Below are 24,068 nucleotides of genomic sequence, written 5' to 3'. Positions count from 1 at the left end.
CCATCAGAGCTGGGGAGGCCCCGGGATGGGAGGAGAGGACTGGGGCGGGGCACCCAGACTTGGAGTGGGGCCTGGAGCCAGGGATGCTTCCTGCGGACCTTCAACTCCCACATTCCAGGCTGTTCCCAAGACTCCTCGCTCCTCCTCCCTTCTCTACCCGTCCCATGTTGCGGGTGGGGGCACGGGTGTTAGTGGCCTGGGTCTGAACTAGCTGCCTGGGGCCTGTGGGGGTACTCAGGGGGCCCCTCCTAGGGAGGGATTAGATCTAGACTAGAGGGGCTGCCCTGGAGGCCTGTCCAGGCACCACCCAAGGGTACTTGTGATTGTCGTAAACAGGAAGCTGCCCTTTCCCCACCGCACCATGTAGACAGGCCGTGTGTGTGCAGACGCTGGGCTCTAGAGGCCGGGGACTCTTGACCTCCCTGGCTGCATTTCCTGTTAGCTGGGCCAGAGGAGAAAGAAGGGGACTGAAATGGGCTGGACAGGGGAAGTGCCTGAGGGAGTGAGAGCAGAGGGGGAAAGAACCCAGGAGGCCGAGAGTGAAAGACCAGAGCCGCCTGGCACACAGTAGGTACTCAATAAATAGTCTGTGGCCTGAGGTTGGGTAAGAAGGGAGGGACCCCTCTGAGGAGAGCCATACAGTTGCGGGGAAGAGTGTCTGGAGGATTCACCGCACTGCCACCAAGGCCCGGCACATAGTAGGTGCTCGGGAAATATTTGAGATCCATGTTTAGAGTAGGCTGGGAGGAGGTGTTCTTGGAAGAGAGCAGCGTTTCTGGAGGAGAAAATGAGGCCACCCTGGCCTTGCAGCCCGCTGCGGGCTCAGCATTCCCCCACCGTCCCTGTTTGGGCCCTGCCCCGCCCCGTGGCTGCCTGGGCCAGGCCACTGTCTCAAGGCCCTTTATTTTTAAAATCCCTGTGGTGTTCCTGCCCCAAGCCTAAGGAGCAGTGCCAGCCAACAGCTCAGCCTGCGGCCTGGGCTCAGGGCCCAAAGGCGCCAGGGGTGGGGCATCCGGCCACCCCACAGCTGCTGGCCCAGCCGGACTGCCTGAGCAGGGTGAGGAGGCCCCTGGAATGCCCCTACCCTGGGCCCGAGGCATTAGTCCTTAGTCCCTGGTGAAGGGACAGAGGCCCATAAGGATGGCAGCCAGGCTTTGCATGTTGAATATAGTAGCTTATTCCTCCCACATCCTCCAAAGAAATATGTGCACAGCACCTACTGTGTGGAAGGAGGAGACACGAGCTGGACCTTGTGGGGTAACAAAGGAGTGAGACATGCTTTCTCTTTTCCAGGGAGTCAGGGCCTGCAGAGCAAACAGGCATTGCAGTTGTGGGCATTTCTTGAAAGAGCCACGGACTGGAATCTAAGAGGCCTGGGCCCCAGTCCTGGCTCCATTCCTTCCCAGCTGTGTGGACTTGGGCAAGGCATTTGGTCTCTCTGAGCTTCTCTACGAAGGAAGACAATCATAGCTACTGTGGAAGGCTGCTGTCTGTCACTAGGCACAGCAATGAGCAAGGCAGTCACCATCCCTGCCCTCGCGGAGGTTAACATCATGGGGGAAGATGATCCCCTGAACAAGGTCATGGCAGTCACCAGAGGCACAGAGCAGCGGCACGGAAGGGAGGGTGCTGGGGGGTAGGGATGGGAGAGAATTTATTTGTTTTGGTTTTTTGAGACAGTTTCATTCTTTTTGCCCAGGCCGGAGGCAATGGCACCATCTCGGCTCACTACAACCTCCACCTCGCTGGTTCAAGTGATTCTCCTGCCTCAGCCTCCCAAGTAGCTGGAATTACAGGCACACACCACCATGCCCAGCTGATTTTTGTATTTTTAGTAGAATCGGGGTTTCGTCATGTGGGCCAGGCTGGTCTCGAACTCCTGACCTCAGGCGATCTGCCCACCTCAACCTCCCAAAGTGTTGGGATTACAGGCGTGAGCCAACGCACCCAGCCAAGAACTTAATTTAGATCCCCGGTCCTGTAGGCCCCTGAGGAGGGGGCATTTGAACTGAGCAGAAAACAGCCTTTCACTTCTCTGGGGAAAGAGTATTCCCTGTAGAAGGAAGGGCAGCGCCAGGGCGACAGGTATGGAAATGAAAGGACTTTGTAAACCCTGGAGGGCTGTGCGCCTGGCAGGAGGTGCTATTATTATTATTATTATTTGTTTTTTTGAGAGGGAATCTCGCTCAGTCACCCAGGCTGGAGTGCAGGGGCGCAATCTCAGCTCATTGCAAGCACCGCCTCCTGGGTTCATGCCATTCTCCTGCCTCAGCCTCCTGAGTGGCTGGGACTACAGGCGCCCGCCACAGCGCCCAGCTAATTTTTTGTATTTTCAGTAGAGACGGGGTTTCACCGTGGTCCCGATCTCCTGACCTTGTGATCCGCCCACCTCGGCCTCCCAAAGTGCTGAGATTACAGGCGTAAGCCACAGTGCCCAGCCTATTATTTGTTTTTTGAGATGGAATCTTGCTCTGTCACCCAGGCTGGAGTGCGGTGGTGCAATCTCAGCTCACAGCAACCTCCACCTCCCAGGTTCAAGCGATTCTCCTGTCTCAGCCTCCAGAGTAGCTGGGATTACAGGTAAGCGCCACCACGCCCGATTAATTTTTGGATTTTTAGTAAAGATGGGGTTCCACCATGTTGGCCAGGCTGGTCTGGAATGCCTGACCTCGTGCTCTGCCCACCTCGGCCTCCCAGAGTGCTGGGATTACAGGTGTGAGCCACCGTGCCTGGCCAGGAAGTGCTATTACTATCAGTGTCACTATGTCCAGCAGGGAGGAGGCAGGGATGTCAGGCAGATAACACCACAGCTAAGGGTTGCCCCTGCCTCCCCTTCCCTTCACTTGCTCCCCTAGAGAACGCCAGGCTGGCCAGCTAGCATGTGTGGGCCTTTGCCCTACAAAGGGCGTTCACTCTGGCCCAACTTGTTTTTGCCTTTGATCCTCCCAACAACTGTGGAATAAGGCAGGCAGGGTATGTGATCACATATACCCATTTGATGGATGGGGAAACTGAGGTGGGGTGCAGGATGGTGGGGGCGTCTCACTAAGATCACCCAGCTCATTCATGGCAAAGCTGGCCAGGTGTAGTGGCTCATGCCTGTAATCCCAACACTTTGGGAGGCTGAGATGGGAGGATCACTTGAGCCCAGGAGTTCGAGACCAGCCTGGGCAACATAGCACGACCACGTCTCTACAGTAATTTAAATATTAGCCAAGCTGAGCATGGTGGTAGGCACCTGTGATCCTTGTTACTCAGGAAGCTGAGGAGGGAGGATTGCTTGAGCCTGGGAGGTCGAGGCTCCTGTAAGCCATATTCATGCCACTGTACTGCAGCCTGGGCAACAGAGCAAGACCCTGTCTCAAAAAAAAAAAATAGACCAAGCTGAGCCATGTAACCAAGTAGCCCAGTTCCCAGGCTAATCCATTTGCTCTGAGATGGTTCCTTGGGAAGCCATCCTTGACCCTCCCAAAAAACATTTTCTGCCTCACCCCAGCATCTGTCCCAGTGCCCACAAACCAGATGAGCTTCTCTCCAGCACACAGACTCCACCAGGAGGTGCCAGCCACCCCTCAGGCTCCAGCCAGAGAAGAATGTGGCCTGACCCTCCCCGTAGGAGCTCTGGCCAGCAGGACTTGGCAGAAGAGAGGCCGGCTGAGTCAACAAGAGGCTGGCAGGGGCTCAAGCTGCCCACTGAGGGGGAGTCAGAGATCCAGAGGGGGCTGCCCATTCTCCAACTCTCATTCTCTGTGAGATCCCCCCTCCTGCTTGGTAGGTGCCAGCCAGCCGGGTTAACCCCTGCAGACCCAATCGGGGAATGGCCTGGTGAGAATCCACTGTCAATCCCCTTTGGAACGGTGGTGTGGGACTTCAGACAGGTCACTTCACCTCTCCGGGCAGTTTCCTTGCCTGTGAGATCCTCCACTTGCCCATGAGGATATTGTCAGAGTCTTTATGAATTCATAAAGATGACTCTGCACATAAAACCCTAAACCATTGCGTCCCCTCTTCTGCAACCTGGGAGTGTGAACTTCTGAGTTCAAAGGCGGCGGCTGGGCCAGGCGCGGTGGCTAACGCCTGTAATCCCAACACTTTGGGAGTCCGAGGCAGACAGATCACCTGAGCTCAGGAGTTTGAGACCACCCTGGGCTACATGGTGAAACCCCATCTCTACTAAAATACAAAAAATTAGCCAGGTGTGGGGGTGGGTGCCTGTAGTCCCAGCTACTCCAGAGGCTGAGGCACCAGAATCGCTTGAACCGGGAGGTGAAGGTTGCAGTGAGCCAAGAGCGCACCACTGCACTCCAGTTTGGGCTACAGAGTGATACTCTTTCAAAAAAAAAAAAAAAAAAACACCACAAAGGCAGTGGCTGTGCCCTGCTGCCAGGTGCTGAGCTGGGGCTTCATGAGCGTTTGCTGTGAAGTGAAAGTTAAGTCCGTGAAACAAATGAGAAAAGTACAACGAGCTTGAGCCTCTCTGCAATGATTACAACACACCCCCAACCTGTTTCTAAAGTTCCTTTCGCAGACATGTTTGATCACAGGCACTTTTTATTTGTTTGTTTTTGGGTGTTTTTTTGTTTGTTTGTTTGTTTGTTTTGAGACGGAGTCTTGCTCTGTCACCAAGCTGGAGTGCAGTGGCGCGATCTGAGCTCACTGCAACCTCCACCTCCCAAGTTAAAGTGATTCTCCTGCCTCAGCCTCCCGAGTAGCTGGGTCTACAGGCGCCCGCCACCATGCCTGGCTAATTTTTGTATTTTTAGTAGAGACGGGGTTTCGCCATGTTGGCCAGGCTGGTCTCAGTCTCTTGACCTCGTGATCCGCCCACCTGGCCCTCCCAAAGTGCTGGGATTACGGGCATGAGCCACTGCGCCTGGCCAACCACAGGCATTGTTACTCCCACTTGACAGATGAGAAAACTGAGGCACGGGGAGGCTGAAGAACTTGCCCAAGATCCACAGCTGGGACTACTTGGAGCCAGGTCTTCTGACTTTCGACAAAGGGAAGCATCTGGGGAACTCTCTGTTCTCAGAGGTGGAAGGAGGAGCAGTGAGCAGAGGTTATGAGGAGTTGATTTCTGCTCCATTTCAGGGAGAGATTCTTGGCTGGCAGAGCTGTCCTCCTGGGGCAGTGGTGAGCTTCCAGTCACCAAAGGGATGTAAGTAGAGGCAACAGCCATCAATCAGGGAAGCTTCTGAATAATTCCTGCCCCAGAAGGATGTGTGTACAGGACGTAAGTTTGCTCCTCACCCGTGGAGACCAGGGGAGATCATGATCCCTCCGAGCATGGTCCCAGAGCCTTTGCCCTCAAGGCAGCAGGCCACTGAGGGGCGACAGACCTGGACTCAAATCCAGCGTGATCATTTCCAAGCCATGAGAGGTTACTTCACCTCCGTGGCCTCAGTTTCCTCATCTGCACAATGGCGTTGTGAGGATCAGAGTAAATATAAGTGGAACTTCAAGTTCTGAGCTGTGTCTGGCAATCAGGAGATGCTCAGTTAATGCTCCTCCTGCTTCTGCTGTTCTTCTTATCATCAGTCCAGGAAAGAGAGGAGGAAACCAGGAGCTAGGAAGCAGGTTTGGGGCATAGGAGGTTGCTGGATGAACCCAGGACCTAGAGCCAGGAGCGCCAGGTCCGACTCCCAGTCTTTGATGAACAGGCAGGTGCCGTGGGCAAAAGGTGTGTTCGCTTGTCCATTTCTGTCCATTTCTGTCCATTTCTGTCTCTGCCACACAAAGGAGATCATGAACATGGAAGTGCTTCATTAACCAAAGTGGACGGGCTTTTGTTAGAAGAAAACAGAGAGATCCATGTGTCCAGGAATGAGCACATGGCCATGGGGTGAGGAAGGCGCCCCCACGGCCCACCCAGGCAAGGCCACGTGAAGCCCCCAGGGCTGGGCCAGGCTGGAGGAGGCCATGCAGGAGATGGTCAGGGCAAAGCAGGACTGGCCTGCAGCCCATGGGCCTATCTCTTAGGCCAGGCTGAGCCACAGAGAATAGGCCATTGTTTCTGCTCCTCAAAGGCTTTTCCTGTCCCCCCTGCATGCCCCTCCTCTCTCCACCCCACCCACCTCAGAGTGAGAACAAAGGTCTCCTGGAGGACCCCTCCCCACCACCCTTCCATCCAGGCCTCAACCACCTGGCCCAGGTCTGGAGAGCGCACTCTCATCACCCAGGGACAACAGGGTCACTTGGCCCTGACCCCTTCTGCTGCCCCTCCCACCCCCTCGAACTACAGCCGCGGACCCCCACTCCGCCCTCAGTCCATCCATCTGTCTGTCCTCCTCAGGGGTGGGGCTGGAGGAACTGACCCCACATCCTTCCTCAACCCCCCTCCAACTTCTTGCTCTCCAGGAGAAAGGGAGCCAGAGGGGTTGTGGGGGCCTCCCCACCCCCATTTCCCTGCGGACCAGTGAACAAGAAACCAGAGCTGGGTCGGCCTGGAAGGCTCCGCCTGAGAAAGCTCTTCCACAGGCCAGCTCTTTTCCCAGAGCCTGGAATTCCAGAGGCGTTTCCGGCTCTGACAGCTGTCTCTTGGAGACGTGCCCTCCCCGTGGGCCTCACAGCCACGCCCTCCAAAATGCCCCTGGGATTAACTCCCATCCTGACCCTACTGCTCCCAAGAATCCTTTCGCACCCAGACACCACCTCGAGGAGCAGCTGGGTGACACAGATAGGGACGAGGAGCAGCTGGGTGACACAGATAGGGACGCATCTGCCATCACTCGGCCCCCAGGCTACTCCCTAGCCTCAGGCCAGGCTCTGACTCCCGCATGTCTCAATCATCACTGTGGCTGACACACCTTGGCCGCGTATACCCATGTCAGACACACACAGTGTTCCCAGCCTGGCTTTCACTGTTTGCACACAGCCTCATACATCTATAGAGCCTCGCTCATCCTACCTCCTCCAGGCAGTCTTCCTGGAAGCCCTGCCAAGTCGGTGCTGAGCCTTACCTGTCTGTGAGCCTGTTTCACCCTGTTAGGCTGAGAGATGGCACACACTCAACAGATGCTCACCCACACTGAAGCCAGCCATGGAGTGTGTGGCAGCCCAGGACTCCACTGCACACTCGCATGCAACCCCGACAAGTCTATTGTCTCCGGGCCTCAGTGGCCTCAGAAGCCTTATTATTATTATTATTATTTTCAGTTGCCCAGGCTGGAGTGCAGTGGCACATCTCAGCTCACTGCAACCTCCACCTGCCAGGTTCAAGCGATTCTTATGCCTCAGCCTCCCTAGTAGCTGGGATTACTGGCATGCGCCACCACACCCAGCTAATTTTTATATTTTTAGTAGAGACGGGGTTTTGCCACATTGGCTAGGCTGGTCTCGAACTCCTGACCTCAAGTGATCTGCTGGCCTCAGTCTCCCAAAATGCTGGGACTACAGGTGTGAGCCACTGCGCCTAGCCCCCAGGAGCCTTCTGAGAACCCTGAAACCACCCCCACTCCCGATCAAGTGTTGACTTGTGGGGATCTGGAGTCAGAGGAAGGAACCAGAGAGCCAAAGGGTCCTTCCAGGAGGGTCTCCATCTCCTGGCTCTTTCGGAACACATTCCTGTCATCAAGGGCCACAAGGGAAAAAAAAAAAAAGCAAAACTAAAAACAGCATTAGAAAGGGTTGCCCCCAGCCTCTGCTAATGAGGAAGCCCCATCAAGGATCCTGAGTCACCCCCAGGGTCTGTGATCCCCGAGGACCACCATCACTGGGTGGGGCAGTGGCCCAGCCTAGCACCCAACACTACCCTCCCTGTGTGTGGCATTCAATGCCTCTCCTGCGTCCTCCACAGTAGACCCAGCTCAACTTCTAGCCTTCCAGAACCAGATCATGAACCGCCCTCAGGTGTACCCATTCCCACTTCCACCTCTCTGCTGAGGGCGGTTCTGTCCCCAACTTCACCTACAGACAATCTTACCCCAAGACAGAATGCCCAACTCAAATGCCACCTTCTCCAGGAAGCCTCCCTGGCCCTCCTCAGTCGGTCTTCTGCCTCCCTGGTCCCTTCAACGGCTGCTTCGGCCTTTCATCACCACCAGTCTCCTGGGCTCTGTCTTCCCCAGCAGACTCTAAGTGTCTTGAAATTAGGGCCCATGTTCCTTACCGCTGCCCCCTCAGAAGGCACCTAGCCCAGGGCCTGCTGCAGCCGCTACCCATTTACCAGGTGTTCAATGAACCTGCCTACCGGTAAAGGGAAAATAATAAAGTCATAACAGGCCAGGCGCAGTGGCTCACACCTGTAATCCCAGCACTTTGGGAGCTTGAGGTGGGTGGATCGCTTGAACCCAGGAGTTTGAGACCAGCCTGGCCAACACGGTGAAACCCCGTCTCTACTAAAAATATAAAAATTAGCCGGGTGTGGTGGTGGGCACCTGTAATCCCAGCTACTTGGGAGACTGAGGCACGAGAATCACTTGAACCCGGGAGGCAGAGGTTGCAGTGAGCCAAGATCACCACTACTGCATTCCAGCCTGGGTGACAGAGCGAGACTCCATCTCAAAAAAAAAAAAAAAAAAAAAAATGGTCGGGTGCAGAGGCTCACGCCTGTAATCCCAGCACTTTGGGAGCTAAGGCGGGTGGATCACCTGAGGTCAGGAATTCAAGACTAGCCTGGCCAACATGGGGAAACCTCATGTCTACTAAAAACACAAAAATTAACTGGGCGTGGTTGCGGATGCCTATAATCCCAGCTACTTAGGAGGCTGAGGCAGGAGAATCGCTTGAACCCAGGAGGCGCAGTTTGCAGTGAGCCGAGATGGTGCCATTTCACTCCAGCCTGGGCCACAGAGCAAGACTTGATCTAAAAAAAGAAAAAAAGAAAGAAAAGAAAAGAAAAGAAAGAAAGAAAGACATTATAACAGCTACCCTTCCTTGACCATAACTACAGGTCAGGCAATGAACTTTATGACTTATTACAGATAATGGAGCTGAGACCAATGCTGAGAACTGACTTATCCAAGGTCACTCTGCTAGTGAGAGACAAAGTCCTGATTTGCACTCACGTTTTTCTGACTTGGCAATGCACACTGGGTCGCAGAGGGGAGAGCATGGGGTCAGCCTCCTTGGCCCATTGCCCGTCTTCCCTAGGTGTGAGGTCACCTCTAGAGAACTAGGTCACAGCACAAACCTCTTGAAGAGTCCAAAGCTGCCCCCTTCCCCTGCAGTGCCCAGGTGTGCCTGAGCCCCCGCAGGGGTCTAGCCAGTGATTATCCCTGGATTGGTCCCAGGAGGAGGGTACCTACTCTCGGTTGGCTCAGTCAAGGAACGAGGGACAAGGATTCCTATGTTGGTCCTAATCATCCATTTCCCAGTGTGCCAGGAGCACAGAGCATGCGCAGACATCACTGTCTCATCAGCGATCTCACTCAGAAATAGACACCAACATGGAGGATGGACCAGATGCAGTGGGGAGGCTCATTTTGAAGGGGTTCTTCCAGAAGAAGGTGACATTTCAAAGCAGTCTTTGGCCGGGCATGGTGGCTCATGCCTGTAATCCCAGCATTTTTGGGAGGCCAAGGCGGATGGATCACCTGAGGTCAGGAGTTAGAGACCAGCCTGGCCAACGTGGCAAAACCCCATCTCTACTAAAAATACAAAAAATACAAAAAAAAAAAAAATTAGCTGGGCTTGATGATGGACACCTGTAATCCCAGCTACTCAGGAGGCTGAGGCAAGAGAATTACTTGAACCCTGGAGGCAGAGGTTGCAGTGAGCTGAGATCACGTCATTGCACTCCAACCTGGGCGACAGAGCAAGACTCTGTCTCACAAAAAAAAACAAAAAAAAAAACCCAAAAGAAAAAGCAGTCTTCAAGGGTATTTTGCCTCCAGGTAACCCACTGATGAGGTGAGTGAAGTGCATGTATGTGAGAAAGATGGAGACGTGCTCAGACACCCACATTGGTCAGCAGGGACCAGGTATGAGTCAGTGTGAGGGCATTACAGGATGGAAGTGGAAGGCGTAGATGGACAGGTGGGTGAGTAGATGGCCACGGGTATGGGCAGTGGATCAAGCGATGCTGGATAGAGTGGGTGGGTGGGTGTACAGGTGGGTAAATGGATGATGGAGTGGAAGGATGCATGGGTGTGTAGGTGGCTGGATGGGTGGGTGAGTGGATGGATGGATGAACGGGGGGATAGGCAGTGTGTCAATGGAGGGGTGGGTAAGTAAGTGGTTCCGTGCTTGGATGTGTGTGAGTGGCAGATCAAGACATGGACAGGAAGTAGGTGGGTAAATGGGTGCATGGAGGGGAGGGCAAATGGATGGACAGGAGAGTGGGCAGTGGTAGATGGATGAATTAGCAATCGCATTGGTGGATGGATGGACCAGTGGATACTCAAGAGCTGGAGAACAGGAAAGACCAATCAGTGGGTCAATGAGCAGATGCATTAACTGACCAAAAGCCCAGCCAGACTTTGGGGGTACAAAGGGGACATGCACCCTAGGGAGGGGCTAATAGTTGTGGCCTCAGTTCAAGGCTCCCATCCCAAACCTCCCTGGAACCTGGAAGCAGCCACTAGCATCCCTGGGTCCCCAAGGACGAAGTACTTCTCCCTACCTGTGGCCTGCCCCCTCCTCCCTGGCTCTATAGACTGCTCCCTGCCCAGGACCTGCCTCCTTCCCTTAGACCCCTTGCCTTGGCCAACCCAATCTGCTGGGCTGAGTGGAGGGGGCAGCTGAGCTCTGGGACTGTAGCCTGAGGAGCCTGGTTCCTTCAAGACAGGGAGGTAGGGGATCCTGAGCTCCGGGCAGTTGGTTCACCTAGCAGCTCCCAGTCCCCAGCTGGGAGGCATTTGTTCTGCATTCTGCACGGTGATTACAGTCCTGCCGAGGTTAACCCCTGCACTCCTGGGCACAGCCTCTCAAAGGGAAGTAAGGGGACTGCAGGAAATTGGGGAAGGAGAAAAGCATGAGAAAGGGAGACTACTCAACCCTGGATCCTTCCTGGGGATATTGAAACTTCTCCCTTTCTCCCGTTTTCCAGAGGGAAAACGTGAGTCAGATCCTTAAATCAGGAGTGGAGCCAGGAACGAGGGCACAGCCTACATGGAGATAGATTTCTATCTGGAGACAGGCTGCAAAGGAGGGAGAGGGCTCCTCTCTGCCTTAGCTTACCCAGATGTAAAAGGGGGCAAGAATTCCTGATTCACAGGTTTCCTGTCAATGAGCTGGAGAAGACAAAGCATGTGGCATATAGTAGGGAGGTTCTCAACCACTTTTTCTTTCCTGCCGGCCCTCCCTGCCCACGGGTGAAGAAGATGGAGCAAGCATGGGGCAGGTTGTAGCCACTTCCATCAGGACTGCTTGCTCGGTCATCTGCCTGGGGCTCACAACACTCAACTAGTAAATACCCACACTGCTATTATACCCATTTCAGAGATGAGAAACTTGAGGTTCACATAGGCCAAGTGCTTTGCCCACGGTCAGCCACTAGGCCGGGATTTGAGCTCAGGGCCTTTGACATTGCACCAAACTGTCTCCTTTACCACCGCTCTAGGGATCCTCTGACTAGAGTGACGTGTAATTGATTGTCTAAACAGGTCACCTTTGAGAATGAAAGGAAGTGCTATTAATAATTACGCTGGAACAGTATGTGTAATCTGGGCTGTCCTAGGCAAACTGGAAAGTATGGCCATCCTGTCAAAGTAGGGGGTTTTACGCAAATCACTTCACTTATCTGCAAATGGGACACCATGGCAGGACTTTCCCCATGGGGCTCTCACAAGAATTAAATGTCATAATGCTTGTTAAGGAGCTACAGGACTTGGTATGCATCAGGTGCTCATTAAGTGCTGGTTACTGCTGATGCAATTAATAGTAACAACCACAGCATCACTAGTTATTTGCTTCCATCACTGTCCTTCCAGTCCATTCTTCACTCACAGTCAGACTTCTGTTTTGTTTTTTGTTTTCTTGAGACAGAGTCTCGCTCTGTCGCCCAGGCTGGAGTGCAGTAGCATGATCTCAGTTTACTGCAACCTCCATCTCCCAAGTTCAAGCAATTCTCCTGCCTCAGCCTCCTGAATAGCTGGGATTACAGGCGCCCACCACTATGCTTGGCTAATATTTGGTATTTTTAGTAGTGACATGGTTTCACCATGTTGGCCAGGCTGGTCACGAACTCCTGACCTCAAGTAATCCGCCCGCCTCAGCCTCCCAAAGTGCTGGGATTACAGGCGTGAGCCACCGCAACTGGCACTTTTTTATTTTTATTTTTTAAGACGGAATCTCACTCTGTTGACCAGGCTGCAGTGCCGTGGTGCGATCTCAGCTCACTGCAACCTCTGCCTCCCGGGTTCAAGCAATTCTCCCCGCCTCAGCCTCCCGAGTAGCTGGGATTACAGGCACCTGCCACCACGCCTGGCTAATGTTTGTATTATCAGTCAAGACGGAGTTTTAGCGTATTGGTCAGGCTGGTCTCAAACTCCCAGCCTCAAGTAATCTGCCCACCTTGGCCTCCCAAAGTGCTGGGATTACCCGCGTGAGCAACCACGCCTGCCAACAGTCAGTCTTCTAAATCTACACCTGCCAGTGCTGCCTGCTGGCTCACTGTCCCGATGCTGTTTCAATTCTCCATGGGACAAAATGCTCCTGGGCCGGCCCCCAGGGAAAGAGTTCCTACTGCTGTGCCACTTGAGCAAATGCTAGAATGCTTTGTGCCTCCGTTTCCTCATTTGTCCAGCTGCAGGAATAGCTCCTTCCCTTGGCGGCCAGCATGGGGATTCAGGGAGCCCGTGGAAGAGGCCTAGCCCCTGGGTGAACAGTAAAGACCTTGTCTCCTCCACCTGTGGGTAAATACAGTTCCTCGTCCCCTGCCACAACAGCGCTCAGCCAGTCTCCTCCAACCAGGTTTGCCTCCGCTGCCGGGTCCTCCGCTCCCAGCCTTTGCTGTGCTGTCCCCCTGCCAGCTGTGCACGATGCATTTCCATTGCCCTTCCCTCTGCCTACACGTCCTTTAAGACTTAACTCACAACCGCGCAGTGGCTCACACCCATAATCCCAGCACTTGGGGAGGCCGAGGCAGGCGGATCACCTGAGGTAAGGAATTCAAGACCAGCCTGGCCAACATGGCGAAACCCCCTCTCTACTAAAAAATACAAAAATTAGTCGGGCGTGGGCGGGTGCCTGTAATCCCAGCTAGTCTGGAGGCTGAGGGAGAATCGCTTGAACCGGGGAGGTGGAAGCTGCAGTGAGCCGAGATTGTGCCAAGGCACTCCAGCCTGAGCAACAGAGCGAGACTCCGCCAAAAAAAAAAAAAAAAAAAAAAAAAAAGACAACTCCGGTATCATCTCCTCTAGGAAGCTTTCCTGAGGCCCCAGGACCTCAGGCAGTGTTAGGGACCTCCCTGTGCCCTGACAGCCCGAGGACTCTATAGTCAGAGGAGAGTAGTCAGAGGAGGGCACGACAACAGGAGGCGGGGGCCAGAATCTATCTCCCCTCCTTGATGATGGCACAGGGTCCCGGGTATGGCTGATTCCTTGCCCTCCCCCCCCCATGGAGGTGGGGGGGCGGGATCTGTAAAGTATCTGAGATGCGACCTCATTTACCTGCCAAGCAAGCCTCCTAGGTGCTCTTGGAGCAGGGGACACTTGACACAACATCTGATGCTGCTATTATCTATCCCACTTTCAGATCAGGAAACTGAGGCAGAGAAAGGTAAGTAGTGACTGAGGCAGGACAGGAGCCCAGGCTGTCCGGCTCCAGGGTCCCGGCCTTGACTCTACCAGTCGCCCCAGTGTGGCTGTCTTCCTCCTGGGCACCGCGAGGCCTGTACCGGGTGGAAGGGAAAGAGAATCCGGAGGAAAGGAGTGGGCATGTCATGCTTGTAAACATCAAAGTTTAAAGGCCCAGGCATTCAGGGCCTCAGATCGAGCTTCCCGATTCCCCAAACTCCCGCAGGGCGCTGCTGGAGGGCCCAGGAGGGAGGAGAGTTCATCAGGCCTGGACGCCCCAAGGCCACGCGGGGAACCGGTGGAGGAGGGGTTGGCGGCCGGGGACCGGAGTCGCCTCCCCGGGGCAGCCCGCACGTTCCTCATCTGACCCTGGCCGGGGTGGCGAGGAGAGAGGCCTGGCCTGGCCCCCCAGTCGCGTCCCCGCCAGCTCTCGGCGGCGGCGAGGACGGTGCCGAGGAGGGGGCCGGGGAGGGGGCCGGGGAGGGGGCCGGGCCCCGCCCGCTGGAGGGAGGAGAGGGGCGGGAGGCGGGAGCGCCCACACCCCGCCCCCGCCCCCGGATCCAGCCCGCGGAGCCCGCGGCCAGGGCGGCGCAGACCGGCCCAGCGACTCTCCCGGGCTGCCAGCCGGGACGCGCGGCCGCCGCCGCTGCAGGACTAGTCCACCCTCGTCCCGCGCCCCCGGGGCTCGCGAAGCCAGGTAACAGCTGGGGCGCGCGGGTCCTCGGGGCGGAGGCCGTGGAGGCCGGCGAGTCCGGGCGCCTGCGAGGGCTCTGCACCCTCCTAGGCTCTCGGGGCCGGGACGGGGACCGGACCCGCCCGGGAGAGGCGCCCCCGGGTGCCCACGGGAAGGCCGGGCGCGGCCGAGGAGCCGCGCGGGGAAACTCCGAACTTTCGGGCTTCGTGTCCCATTCCGGGCGGGCGGAGGGGGCAGAGGATCGGACGAAACTCAGCGGCCAAACTGCGTGAGGAGGGGGCGAGCCGAGGGACAGAGCGAGGGCTGTCTCCGCGCCTTCCTGCGCGGGGGAAGGAAGGGCAGGGGCGGGGAGCGGGCGACGCGGCGGAATGTATCCCCTCCGCCGAGGCCCACGCGGAGAGCGGGAAGTGGGGGGTGGGGGACCCGGGGAGATGGACAGGCACCCTGCCCCCTCCCCGACCGCCGCATTCCAGGCTGGAGCCGCGGATGAGGTCATCCCGTCCGGTTCCCCTCTGGCCAAGACAGCTGGCCGTCCCCTTCCCCCGCGGAGCGACCCTCCGCGTCCTGAGCCCCAGGCTCCCGCGTCCCCCCAGGGAACGTTGGGTGGTCGAAGTTTTTCCCGGACTTCCAATCCCGGTCGCCCTCCAGATTGTTCTGCCTTTGCCCCAGCCGTGCCAGACCCGCAAGATTCGAAGCCCCTTTCCTAAACCGGGAAACTGAGGCTTAGAGAGGAGAGAGGACTGGCCGGGAGGCCGCAGCGACACGAAACGTGGCGCGGGAACCCGAGACGCAGCTCGCAGCCGCTCCTCCTCGCCTGGTCCACGGCTGGTTTGGCTCTAACTCGGGGCGGTGGGCACGAAGCGCGTCTCCTTTCCACTTTTCCCGTCGCTCCCCAATGGCTCACGGTGCCCTCCTTGGAATACGGAGGACCGGGTCCCCTAGCGCGACTGAGAACAACTAGCTACCCCGTTCTGGCCTGTTTCCCCGTCTCTCCACCTTGAAGCGTCTGGACTTTGAGGGGAAGGAGAAGCCAGCCGCCCGGGTTAACCCCTTAACCCAGGGACCAGAGCAAGTTTGGGGGAGCTGCCGTAACCAAGACAGGGACCCGCTGTCCAGCGGTAGAGGGCGGGGGCATCACCCAGCTGGATGCCCGCAGGAAGGGGGCTGTGTGCACCCGAGCAGTGACCTCCAGGATGAGACGTGGGCCCCTGGCCAGCACTGCGGCCTGCGGGTGACCCCCAGGTGAATGCCAGGCTGCAGCCGTCCCCGCTCTCCTTCAGAGCGGCCCTTGGCCTCCCCGCGACCACATGTGCCTCCACAGCGGCCCCTGTTGGCCGGATCCTGGCTCCAAAACTTGTTCTTGCGTCATTCCCACCATTGAGTGAGCTCAGGCCATGCGCCCAGGCCCTGACTATCCTCTATAGGGTAAATATAAGGACTCCAGGGACACTGAAGCTGTGTGATGACCTCCTTGCCCAGGTCACAGACGCTGAATCTGCAGAGCTTGGTCTCCTGTCTTCCCAGGCCTGCACCTGCACCCCACACCGTGCTCAGCACTGGGCATCCAAGCCCTCCAAATCCTCTTCCCCATTCCCCATCGTCTTCACCCCCACCCTGGGGCATTTATCAGCGATGCTGGCCTGTGATTGAGGGTAAATGTCTCCTTTCTAAGTTTTGTTTTTTCCATCTGTAAAAGGGGTGTTCTCAATACTAAATACTAACGGGTGGTATTCCTGGGCAGGTGAGGGGAGGTGAGCCTGGCACCAGGACACTTGGAGCCGTGCTTACTCCTAGTGCCAGGTGAGGCACACCTGATGGCCAGCAGTGCCCTGTGGTTGGCAGCAAGTGTCACGTGGCTGCCACCAGGGGTCCCTGGAATGAGAGATGTTAGTGTAAAGGTGTCAGATTTGAACCCATAGCTGCCCTGCTCTATCCAGCATCTGAGGGTTTCATTACATTTTCTACCCTTGCAACTCCCCTGGGAGGGGAACTGTCTGGTGTGCTGTTCCCATTTTCCACATGGGGAGGCAGGTCCCAGTACCCTGCCCTCAGCTCCACAGCCCTGCAGAGTCTCTATACTGCAGTAGGCAGGGTGGCGTGGGGGATGGGTACTATTGGGGGGTGCCCAGAAACATTTGAAAGATGGGATCATCACAAGATTGGGGAGGAAGCTGGTGCCCCAAGTCAAAAGTGGCCATGAGGGTTCAGGGGGGAGGAGCCCCTTTTGCTGGGAGAAGAGGTGCTGCCTCAAGAAGTCAGGGAGGCCAGGTGTGGTGGTTCACACCTGTAATCCCAGCACTTTGGCAGGCTGAGGCAGCAGGATGGCTTGAGTTCAGGAATTTGAGACCAACCTGGGCAATGGAGTGAGACCCTGTCCTTACAAAAAGTGGAAAAACTTAGCTGAACATGGTGGTATGCGCCTGTAGTCCCAGCTACTCAGGAGGCTGAGGTGGGAGGATCGCTTGAGCCTGGGAGTTCAAGGCTGCAGTTAGCTGTGATGGAGCCACTGCACTCAGCCTGGGTGACAGAGTGAAACCCTGCATCAAAAAAAAAAAAAAAAAAACAGGGAGCTGGGGTGGGAGCAAGTGGGTGAGGCCACATGGCAGACCCTTCTACAGGGCTTTTTACAGAGGAACACCCTCCCCACTCCCATTCCTTCCCCTAGAGATGCATCGTTAATCCCTGCTGAGCAGGGAAACTTGGCCCTGCCATGAACCTGTCACGTAACGTTGGACAGGTCTCCCTTCCCTCCGAACCTCAGCGCTGCCTGTCAGATGGGCCAAGCTGTGGCTTTGCAGGGTTGTTGGAGAATCAGATGACATCATGTAATGGTTGGCCAACTGTGGAGCGCTTCAGAACTTCAGCAAACATTCCACGAGGACTTCTCGGTGCCGGGGGTGCCAGGGAGGGACAAAGATGATTCAGAAGCTCCTCCCCTCCAAGGGGGAGGAGTTAGGGTTGGGGGAGGATCAGATGGTGGGAAGGGAAGAGAATGTAGTCAGAAAACAAAGCTAGCTTTGTCCTATTGGCTTCTTTGTTCTTATCTTGTTATTTAACCTATTTTGAATTTCAAATAACACTAGAAGGGCAGTATTGAGATGTTTATGGCTTGGAGGTGGCAGCAATGGTTTTTAAAAAGGAAGAAGGCTGAGCCGCAGATGTGGGTGTTCTTGTTAAGGATCACTATTGACTTTCATCAGCTGAGGTCCCAGGTCTGTGTAGGTAGGTGACTTGCCCAAGGTCACACCGTGAGGACACCGAGCCCAGCCTGCCCTCCCACTCTCAGAATGGACCAGGGTGATGTTTTGGCATGCAGGTTATCATGGAGATCTGTGATTCAGCTGGCATTGATTTGGCACTTGCTAAGTGCAGAGCCCAAGCTGGATGCCCCAGGGAGAAAGGCAGGAAAATCCAGGCGACTGCCCCACCCTCCAAGTGCATTGCCGATCTCAGGAGGTGAGACAGGGCTCCACAAGCCAGTCAAGGACTTATGTGAGTCAGAGGCTCTGAGTTCAAGTCTCGACTAGCTCTGTGGATCTGACCTTGAGCCAGCTTTGCCCTCAGTGGGCCACAGGAAAAGCATAGGATCACAGGTGCGCTGTAGCCTGGACTTTGTATGATACTAGAAGAAAAGGGGTCAGAAGGAAAGGGGTCAGAACAAGAAATGCTTAAAGAGGCTGGAGCTGGGGAAGATTGTGTGTATGGCGGGGATGGGGAATCAGGAAGGGAGAGATGGGCAAGAAATAGCTTTTGGCACCAGCTGAGCTTTTTCCAAAGCTTGCTCCCGGACAACAAGGCTCCTACATCAATTTGACAAACTGTGATCAAGTCTTTTCCTGCGGGCCTTCTCAGAGCCTTGAATATGCTCACGCATGGAGGAGGCAGCTGGAAAAAGCCACTTTTGACCACAGGATCCTTATTCCAGGAAGCTCCTTGAAGGTGGATGGTTTGGAGGAACCTCTGCTCTGGCTGTTTACCCAGCTTCACAAAGCCTTGGTGAGGCATCTGTTCCCTCCTAGCTTCGCTGGGTGGCAGAGATTTTAATGCACAGAGAAGGGAGGTGACTTACTCAGTTACTCAGCAGAAGGCAGAGTAGCCTGGGGCCCCAGGGCTCTGGGATGTGGGGCCTGTTTCACCATGTCTTGCTATGTAGCCTCAGGCAAGTTACTTCACTTCGTGCCTCAGTTTCCCCTCTCTAACTGATACCATGCTGCCCTCAGGAGTAATGTTTTTGTTGTTGTTGTCGTTTGTGAGACAGAGTCTCGCTCTGTCGCACAGGCTGGAGTGCAGTGGTGCAATCTCGGCTCACTGCCACCTCCGCCTCCTGGGTTCAAGCAATTCTCCTGCCTCAGCCTCCTGAGTAGCTGGGATTACAGGTGCCCGCCACTATGCCCAGCTAATTTTTTATATTTCTAGTAGAGACGGGGTTTCACCATGGTGGAGACCAGCACCACCAGGCTGGTCTCTAACTCCTGACCTCGTGATTCCCCCGCCTCGGCCTCCCAAAGTGCTGGGAGTACAGGCGTGAGCCACCACGCCCAGCCCCTCAGAAGTATTATGTGGGTTTAAACGATGAGGCAGGTGAGGTCTTGGCACTTAGTAAGTGCTTCATAAGTGGGCCCTGCAGAATAAGCACTTTTTTCTTTTCTTTTTTTTTTTGAGACAGGGTCTCGCTCTGTCGCCCAGGCTGGAGTGCAGTGACACAATCATGGCTCACTGCAGCCTTGACCTCCTGGGCTCAAGGGATCTTCCCTTCTTAGCCTCCTGAGTAGCTAGGACCACAGGCACACACCACCACACCCAACTAATTTTTTAAAAATGTTTTGTGAAAACCAGGTCTCATTACGTTGCTCAGACTTGGAATGAGCGCTTCTATTTTTCCCTCATACATGGTTTAAGTGTATAGCTCGATGAATTCTTCGTCCCCTGTTGAGTCAGTACCTGCTCAGAGGCTGCTATCATTCTGATTGCTAATGGCATCAATTGGTTTTGCCTGTTACTGAACTTTCTTTTTTTTTCTTTTCTTTTTTTTTTTGAGACGTAATTTTGGTCTTGTTGCCCAGGCTGGAGTGTCGTAGTGCGATCTCAGCTCACTGCAACCTCTGCCTCCCTGGTTCAAGTGATTCTCCTGCTGGAGGTTCCCGGGTAGCTGGGATTACAGGCGCGCACCACCACGTCCGGCTAAGTTTTGTATTTTTAGTAGAGACGGGGTTTCCCCATGTTGGCCATCCTGGTCTTGAACTCCTGATCTCAGTTGAGCCACCCACCTCAACCTCCCAAAGTGCTGGGATTACCGGCGTGAGCCACTGCGCCTGGCTGTGTTCTTGAACTTTCTATACACAGACTCACTCGGGTCCCCTTGTGCCTAGCTTCTGCCCCATATCAGTTGGGGGCCTCTATCCATGTGGTGGGGTGTGATGATCTATCCTCTTCAGCTACTAATGTTTGGACCCCAGATTTCCTCCTCTGTCCTGGGCTTGCCATCACCGCCCTTTCTGTCTTCCTTCCAGGTCTCCACCCCTGGGCAGGAGAGAAGCCGACCACCGCGGGGGTGCTTTCTCTACGCTTGAACATCTACAGCTGCTTCCGGGGGGGCTGGCAGCCGGCCCCGGGGAGAGGCGAGCCATGGACCCCCCACAGCCTCAGCATTCGGTGACCTCACTTTAGGACAGCGTCATTTACAGCTTCCGCCAGGGCAAAGGAGCTGAGCAGCCATCCCGAGCCCGGCCCACCTCCCTCCCCCGGCCCCTGGTGGACATGGACTAGCAGCTGTGAGCGGCCAGAGCTGATGCCCGGCCCCCAGGGGGGCGGCAGCACCCCCACCATGAGCCTGGGCAAGCTCTCGCCTGTGGTATGGGGGTCCAGTTCACAGGGAAAGAGGCGGCTGACTGCAGACATGATCAGCCCCCCGCTCGGGGACTTCCGCCACACCATGCATGTGGGCCGTGGTGGGGACGTCTTCGGGGACACCTCCTTCCTCAGCAACCACGGTGGCAGCTCCAGGGGCACCCATCGCTCACCCCGCAACTTCCTGGCCAAGAAGCTGCAGCTGGTGCGGAGGGTGGGGGCGCCCCCCCGGAGGATGGCGTCTCCCCCTGCACCCTCCCCGGCTCCACCGGCCATCTCCCCCATCATCAAGAATGCCATCTCCCTGCCCCAGCTCAACCAGGCCGCCTACGACAGCCTCGTGGTTGGCAAGCTCAGTTTCGACGGCAGCCCCAGCAGCTCCATGGACGGCCACTCCAGCTACGGTGAGGGCCTGGGTTATCTTGGCCCACTTTTCAGAGGCTGAGACTGAGGCCCAGAGGGGTTCAGTGGTTCCTCCAAACTCCAAGTGAGCTCTGTTGCCCGGGTCCCTTGGTCTCACCACAGAAGGCAGGCCCAAACCCCACATCAAGGATGGGGAGGGGGTGCAGTGGTGGGAACAAGCTGACTTCCCAGAACACCTGAGGTTGAGAGTGAGGAGGTGGAGTTTGAGTTCTGGCTGCCCCTTACTTGCTATGTGACCTGGGCAAGCACGTCCCCCTCTCTGGGCCTCGACTGAACCACTCATCCACCCATTCTTGCCCCCTTCAACCAAAGACTTCCCCTCATGTTGGAATGATATCATGGAGAGGTGAAGGGCCTGGGCTCTGGATTCCAATCCAGTTCTGCCTGATTTTCAGGAAGTCAACTGACCTCTGTAAGTTCAAGTCCTCACCTGGATAATGATTCTCTCGGGGTCATTGCTAAGATTCAGTGCCAGGGGAGGCATAGGGGGACTGGTACATAGTAGGTGCTCAGGACACTGGAGCTGTTGTTATCTGAACTCGGTTTCCTGTAACTCGACAAATTTGGAAAACCACTCACAGGGACCACAACTCAGGGGCCTTCTTGCCCAGCCAGAAGTGCCACCTTGGCGGTTTGGGCAGCGTTCACCTGAGAACCATGGGCCCCTGCTGCCACCTGGTGGCCACTCCCTGCCTTGCGGCATTTGGGGCAAATGCTCTAACGCCACTGCCCCAGGCAGCTGCTCAGAAACACACTGAGGACTGGTCCACAGAAACTCCATTCTGTCTCAGGTCTGTAGTCCTGGAAGCATGGGCTGGACTAGATGACTTTGGGAAGGCACATATCTGTCCTTCATTTCTATACAGTCAGACCCTGGCTGCTGGTCCCATCCTGTGTCCACAAACCAGCCCACGTCCTCTGGGTTCACCTGCAGCCATCAACCAGGGTCATGGCAGGGAGCCGGTGGCCATGGCTGAGGTCACAATTGGGACTGAGAGGAGATTTGAGCTCCAGGCTTGATTTCACCTCGTCAGACTTCTATGGCCTTGGGCTAGCCCCTTCGCCCCATCCCAAACTGAGCCTCACTTTCCTCATCTGCATAATGGAAATGAGGATAATGATGATTTTCAGCTTTCAGGGTAGACAGGAAGATCACACAGGTGACCATGGAGCATATTCTATTGGAAAGATGGGAGAAACTGAGGCCAGAGAGGGGAGGGACTAGCCAGAAGCCACACAGCAAGCCAGGACTGTTCCTGTCTCCCCTCCTGAATTCCTGGTGAGGGACCCCAGCTCTGAGCCCACTGCCCATTTCTCTTCTAGGCCTGGACTCTGGGTTCTGCACCATCTCCCGCCTGCCCCGCTCGGAAAAGCCGCATGACCGAGACCGGGATGGTTCCTTCCCCTCTGAGCCCGGGCTTCGCCGCTCAGACTCTCTCTTGTCCTTCCGCCTGGACCTCGACCTTGGGCCCTCACTCCTCAGCGAGCTGCTAGGGGTCATGAGCCTCGCGGAAGCCCCTGCAGCTGAGACTCCAGCCCCTGCTGCAAACCCCCCAACCCCTGCTGCAAACCCTCCAGCCCCTGCCGCAAACCCCCCGGCCCCTGCCGCAAACCCCCCAGCCCCTGCCGCAAACCCCCCGGGTCCTGCTGCAAACCCCCCAGCCCCTGCCACAACCCCCCTGGGTCCTGCTGCAAACCCTCCAGCCCCTGCCACAAGCTCCACACCCCATGGACACTGTCCCAATGGGGTAACAGCTGGGTTGGGCCCAGTGGCTGAGGTGAAGGCCAGCCCAGTGGGAGGGGGTCCACGAGGACCTGCTGGCCCTGCCCTCGGCAGGCACTGGGGAGCAGGCTGGGGTGGTGGCCGCCACTACCCGGAGATGGATGCGCGGCAGGAGCGGGTGGAGGTGCTGCCCCAAGCCCGGGCCTCCTGGGAGAGCCTGGATGAAGAGTGGAGGGCACCCCAGGCACACAGCAGGACCCCGGTGCCCAGCACGGTGCAAGCAAACACCTTTGAATTTGCGGATGCTGAGGAGGATGATGAGGTCAAGGTGTGAGGGGCTGGGACATGGTCCCGGGGCCCCACCTAGGTGCAGAGCCGGCCCCTCACCTAACAGCTGGTTCCTACCAGACCAGAGAGGGGAGAAGCCAAGTTGCCCCTAAACCCCTCTCCACCTCTGCAGGACAGACATGGGAGGGAAGACAGGGAAGGCCAGGATTGCTCTGGGACTTGGATGCTCCCAGAGGCCCTGCCAAGCTGACCACCTCCTCCCACTGCCACTCTGGACCTAATAGCTCTTCCTTAGGCCCCACTCCACGCCACCCCCACCAGCTGGAGGGCCCAGCCTCACAGTGTGGCCTTTGTGCCAGACTAAGCTGCCTGTGGGGGGTGGGGGGCAGGGAGTGTACCACACAGGGCCATTGTCCCACCTCCCAAAGGAACCGCCTGCCCCCAGCTCATCCCAGAGCGTCCCCGCTGTAACCCTGACAGCCCTCTCCCAGGCCGCTTCCCCAACATCCCCGCCCCAGCCTCCCTCTTACCCCAGAAAGGTCAGGTATGACCTCCCGGGGAGGAATCCCACCTGCCTGTATACCCCAGACTTGCCTCTGGGGCCTGATTAAATAAGGCTGTTTTGATAAAAAGGTGTCCTGGAAGATGCTTGGGGACCAGGGAGAACAGCATCAGCTCTACTTGCTTCAGTCCCCTCCCCTCCAGGGAGTTTAGAAAGCCAAGGACCCCCCCCAATCAAGGCCCCCAGCAGGGGAGGGAAGTAGACACACCAAGGGGAGGGTAATGAGTAACCAGGCTGGAATGCCCCTGAGATAAGAGACCCAGGTGGGAGCCTTATCTGCAGTTCCGGGAACAGCTCCTGGCCCAGGTGCCTGGGACTGGTGTCTGTCCCATAATCCCACAGAGTAGCGTGGCATTTGCTCTGGCGATAGTGGGGGCAAGTAGACAGGAACAAGTGCGTAGAACTGTTGGGAGCATGTCTCAGCCTCCCAACGTGGCAGCCGGGTGTCCTCGTATCTCAGTTTCCTCCTCAGTATCTTGGAAATGCCAGGAGCATTAAAACGCATAGAAAGAGAAATGCCCTCCTTAGGTATCAGAAGACCAGTTAAATTTAGCCACAAACAGCCAACGTCAGGTAGTGAGCTCCCTGTCACTAGAGGTGTGCAACCAGAGGATGTGTGGCAGGATCACTACGGGACCTCAGGATCCCTGAGAGCGGGACATTCTGGATCATGGGGTGCCTGCATTCAGAGGTCCTCAGACCAGAGGTATCCCATGTTTTGGTAAACTCGAGGGACCCAGGAGAGAAAGAAGTCTTGAACCGCAGTTCTTGCCACAGGAAGACTCCATAAAAATGGATTATTTTGTTTGCTTTTAGCCTTGGGGCAGGAACTGCAGGTAGAGATAGGGGGACACA

The 24,068-nt window shown here is 56.2% G+C and overlaps 2 protein-coding genes across 5 annotated transcripts in view; both read left to right on the top strand.

Annotated features, from left to right (window-relative positions):
* Window positions 1-24,068, top strand: part of SH3BP1 (SH3 domain binding protein 1) — a 186,868-nt gene that overhangs the window by 59,895 nt on the left and 102,905 nt on the right. The gene's annotated exons all lie outside the window — the stretch shown is intronic.
* Window positions 14,251-23,283, top strand: CDC42EP1 (CDC42 effector protein 1). Of its 4 annotated transcripts, XM_050806309.1 has the most exons (4): window positions 14,781-15,219; window positions 15,850-16,022; window positions 19,881-20,621; window positions 21,964-23,283. In XM_050806309.1, exons 3-4 carry the CDS (start codon window positions 20,159-20,161, stop codon window positions 22,695-22,697), a joined length of 1,197 nt encoding a protein of 398 aa, XP_050662266.1. In that variant the 5' UTR covers window positions 14,781-15,219; window positions 15,850-16,022; window positions 19,881-20,158; the 3' UTR covers window positions 22,698-23,283. The 4 variants fall into 4 exon arrangements, with proteins under 4 accessions (XP_050662265.1, XP_050662266.1, XP_050662264.1 ...); XM_050806308.1 differs by lacking the exons at window positions 14,781-15,219; window positions 15,850-16,022 and adding an exon at window positions 14,251-14,373; XM_050806307.1 differs by having other exon boundaries at window positions 14,781-16,022.

This window comes from Macaca thibetana, chromosome 10 (genome assembly GCF_024542745.1).
Source record: "Macaca thibetana thibetana isolate TM-01 chromosome 10, ASM2454274v1, whole genome shotgun sequence".
NCBI classification, from domain to species: Eukaryota; Metazoa; Chordata; class Mammalia; order Primates; family Cercopithecidae; genus Macaca; species Macaca thibetana.
Note: the sequence above shows the minus strand (reverse complement) of the source record. Positions and strands in the feature narration are given on the sequence as shown.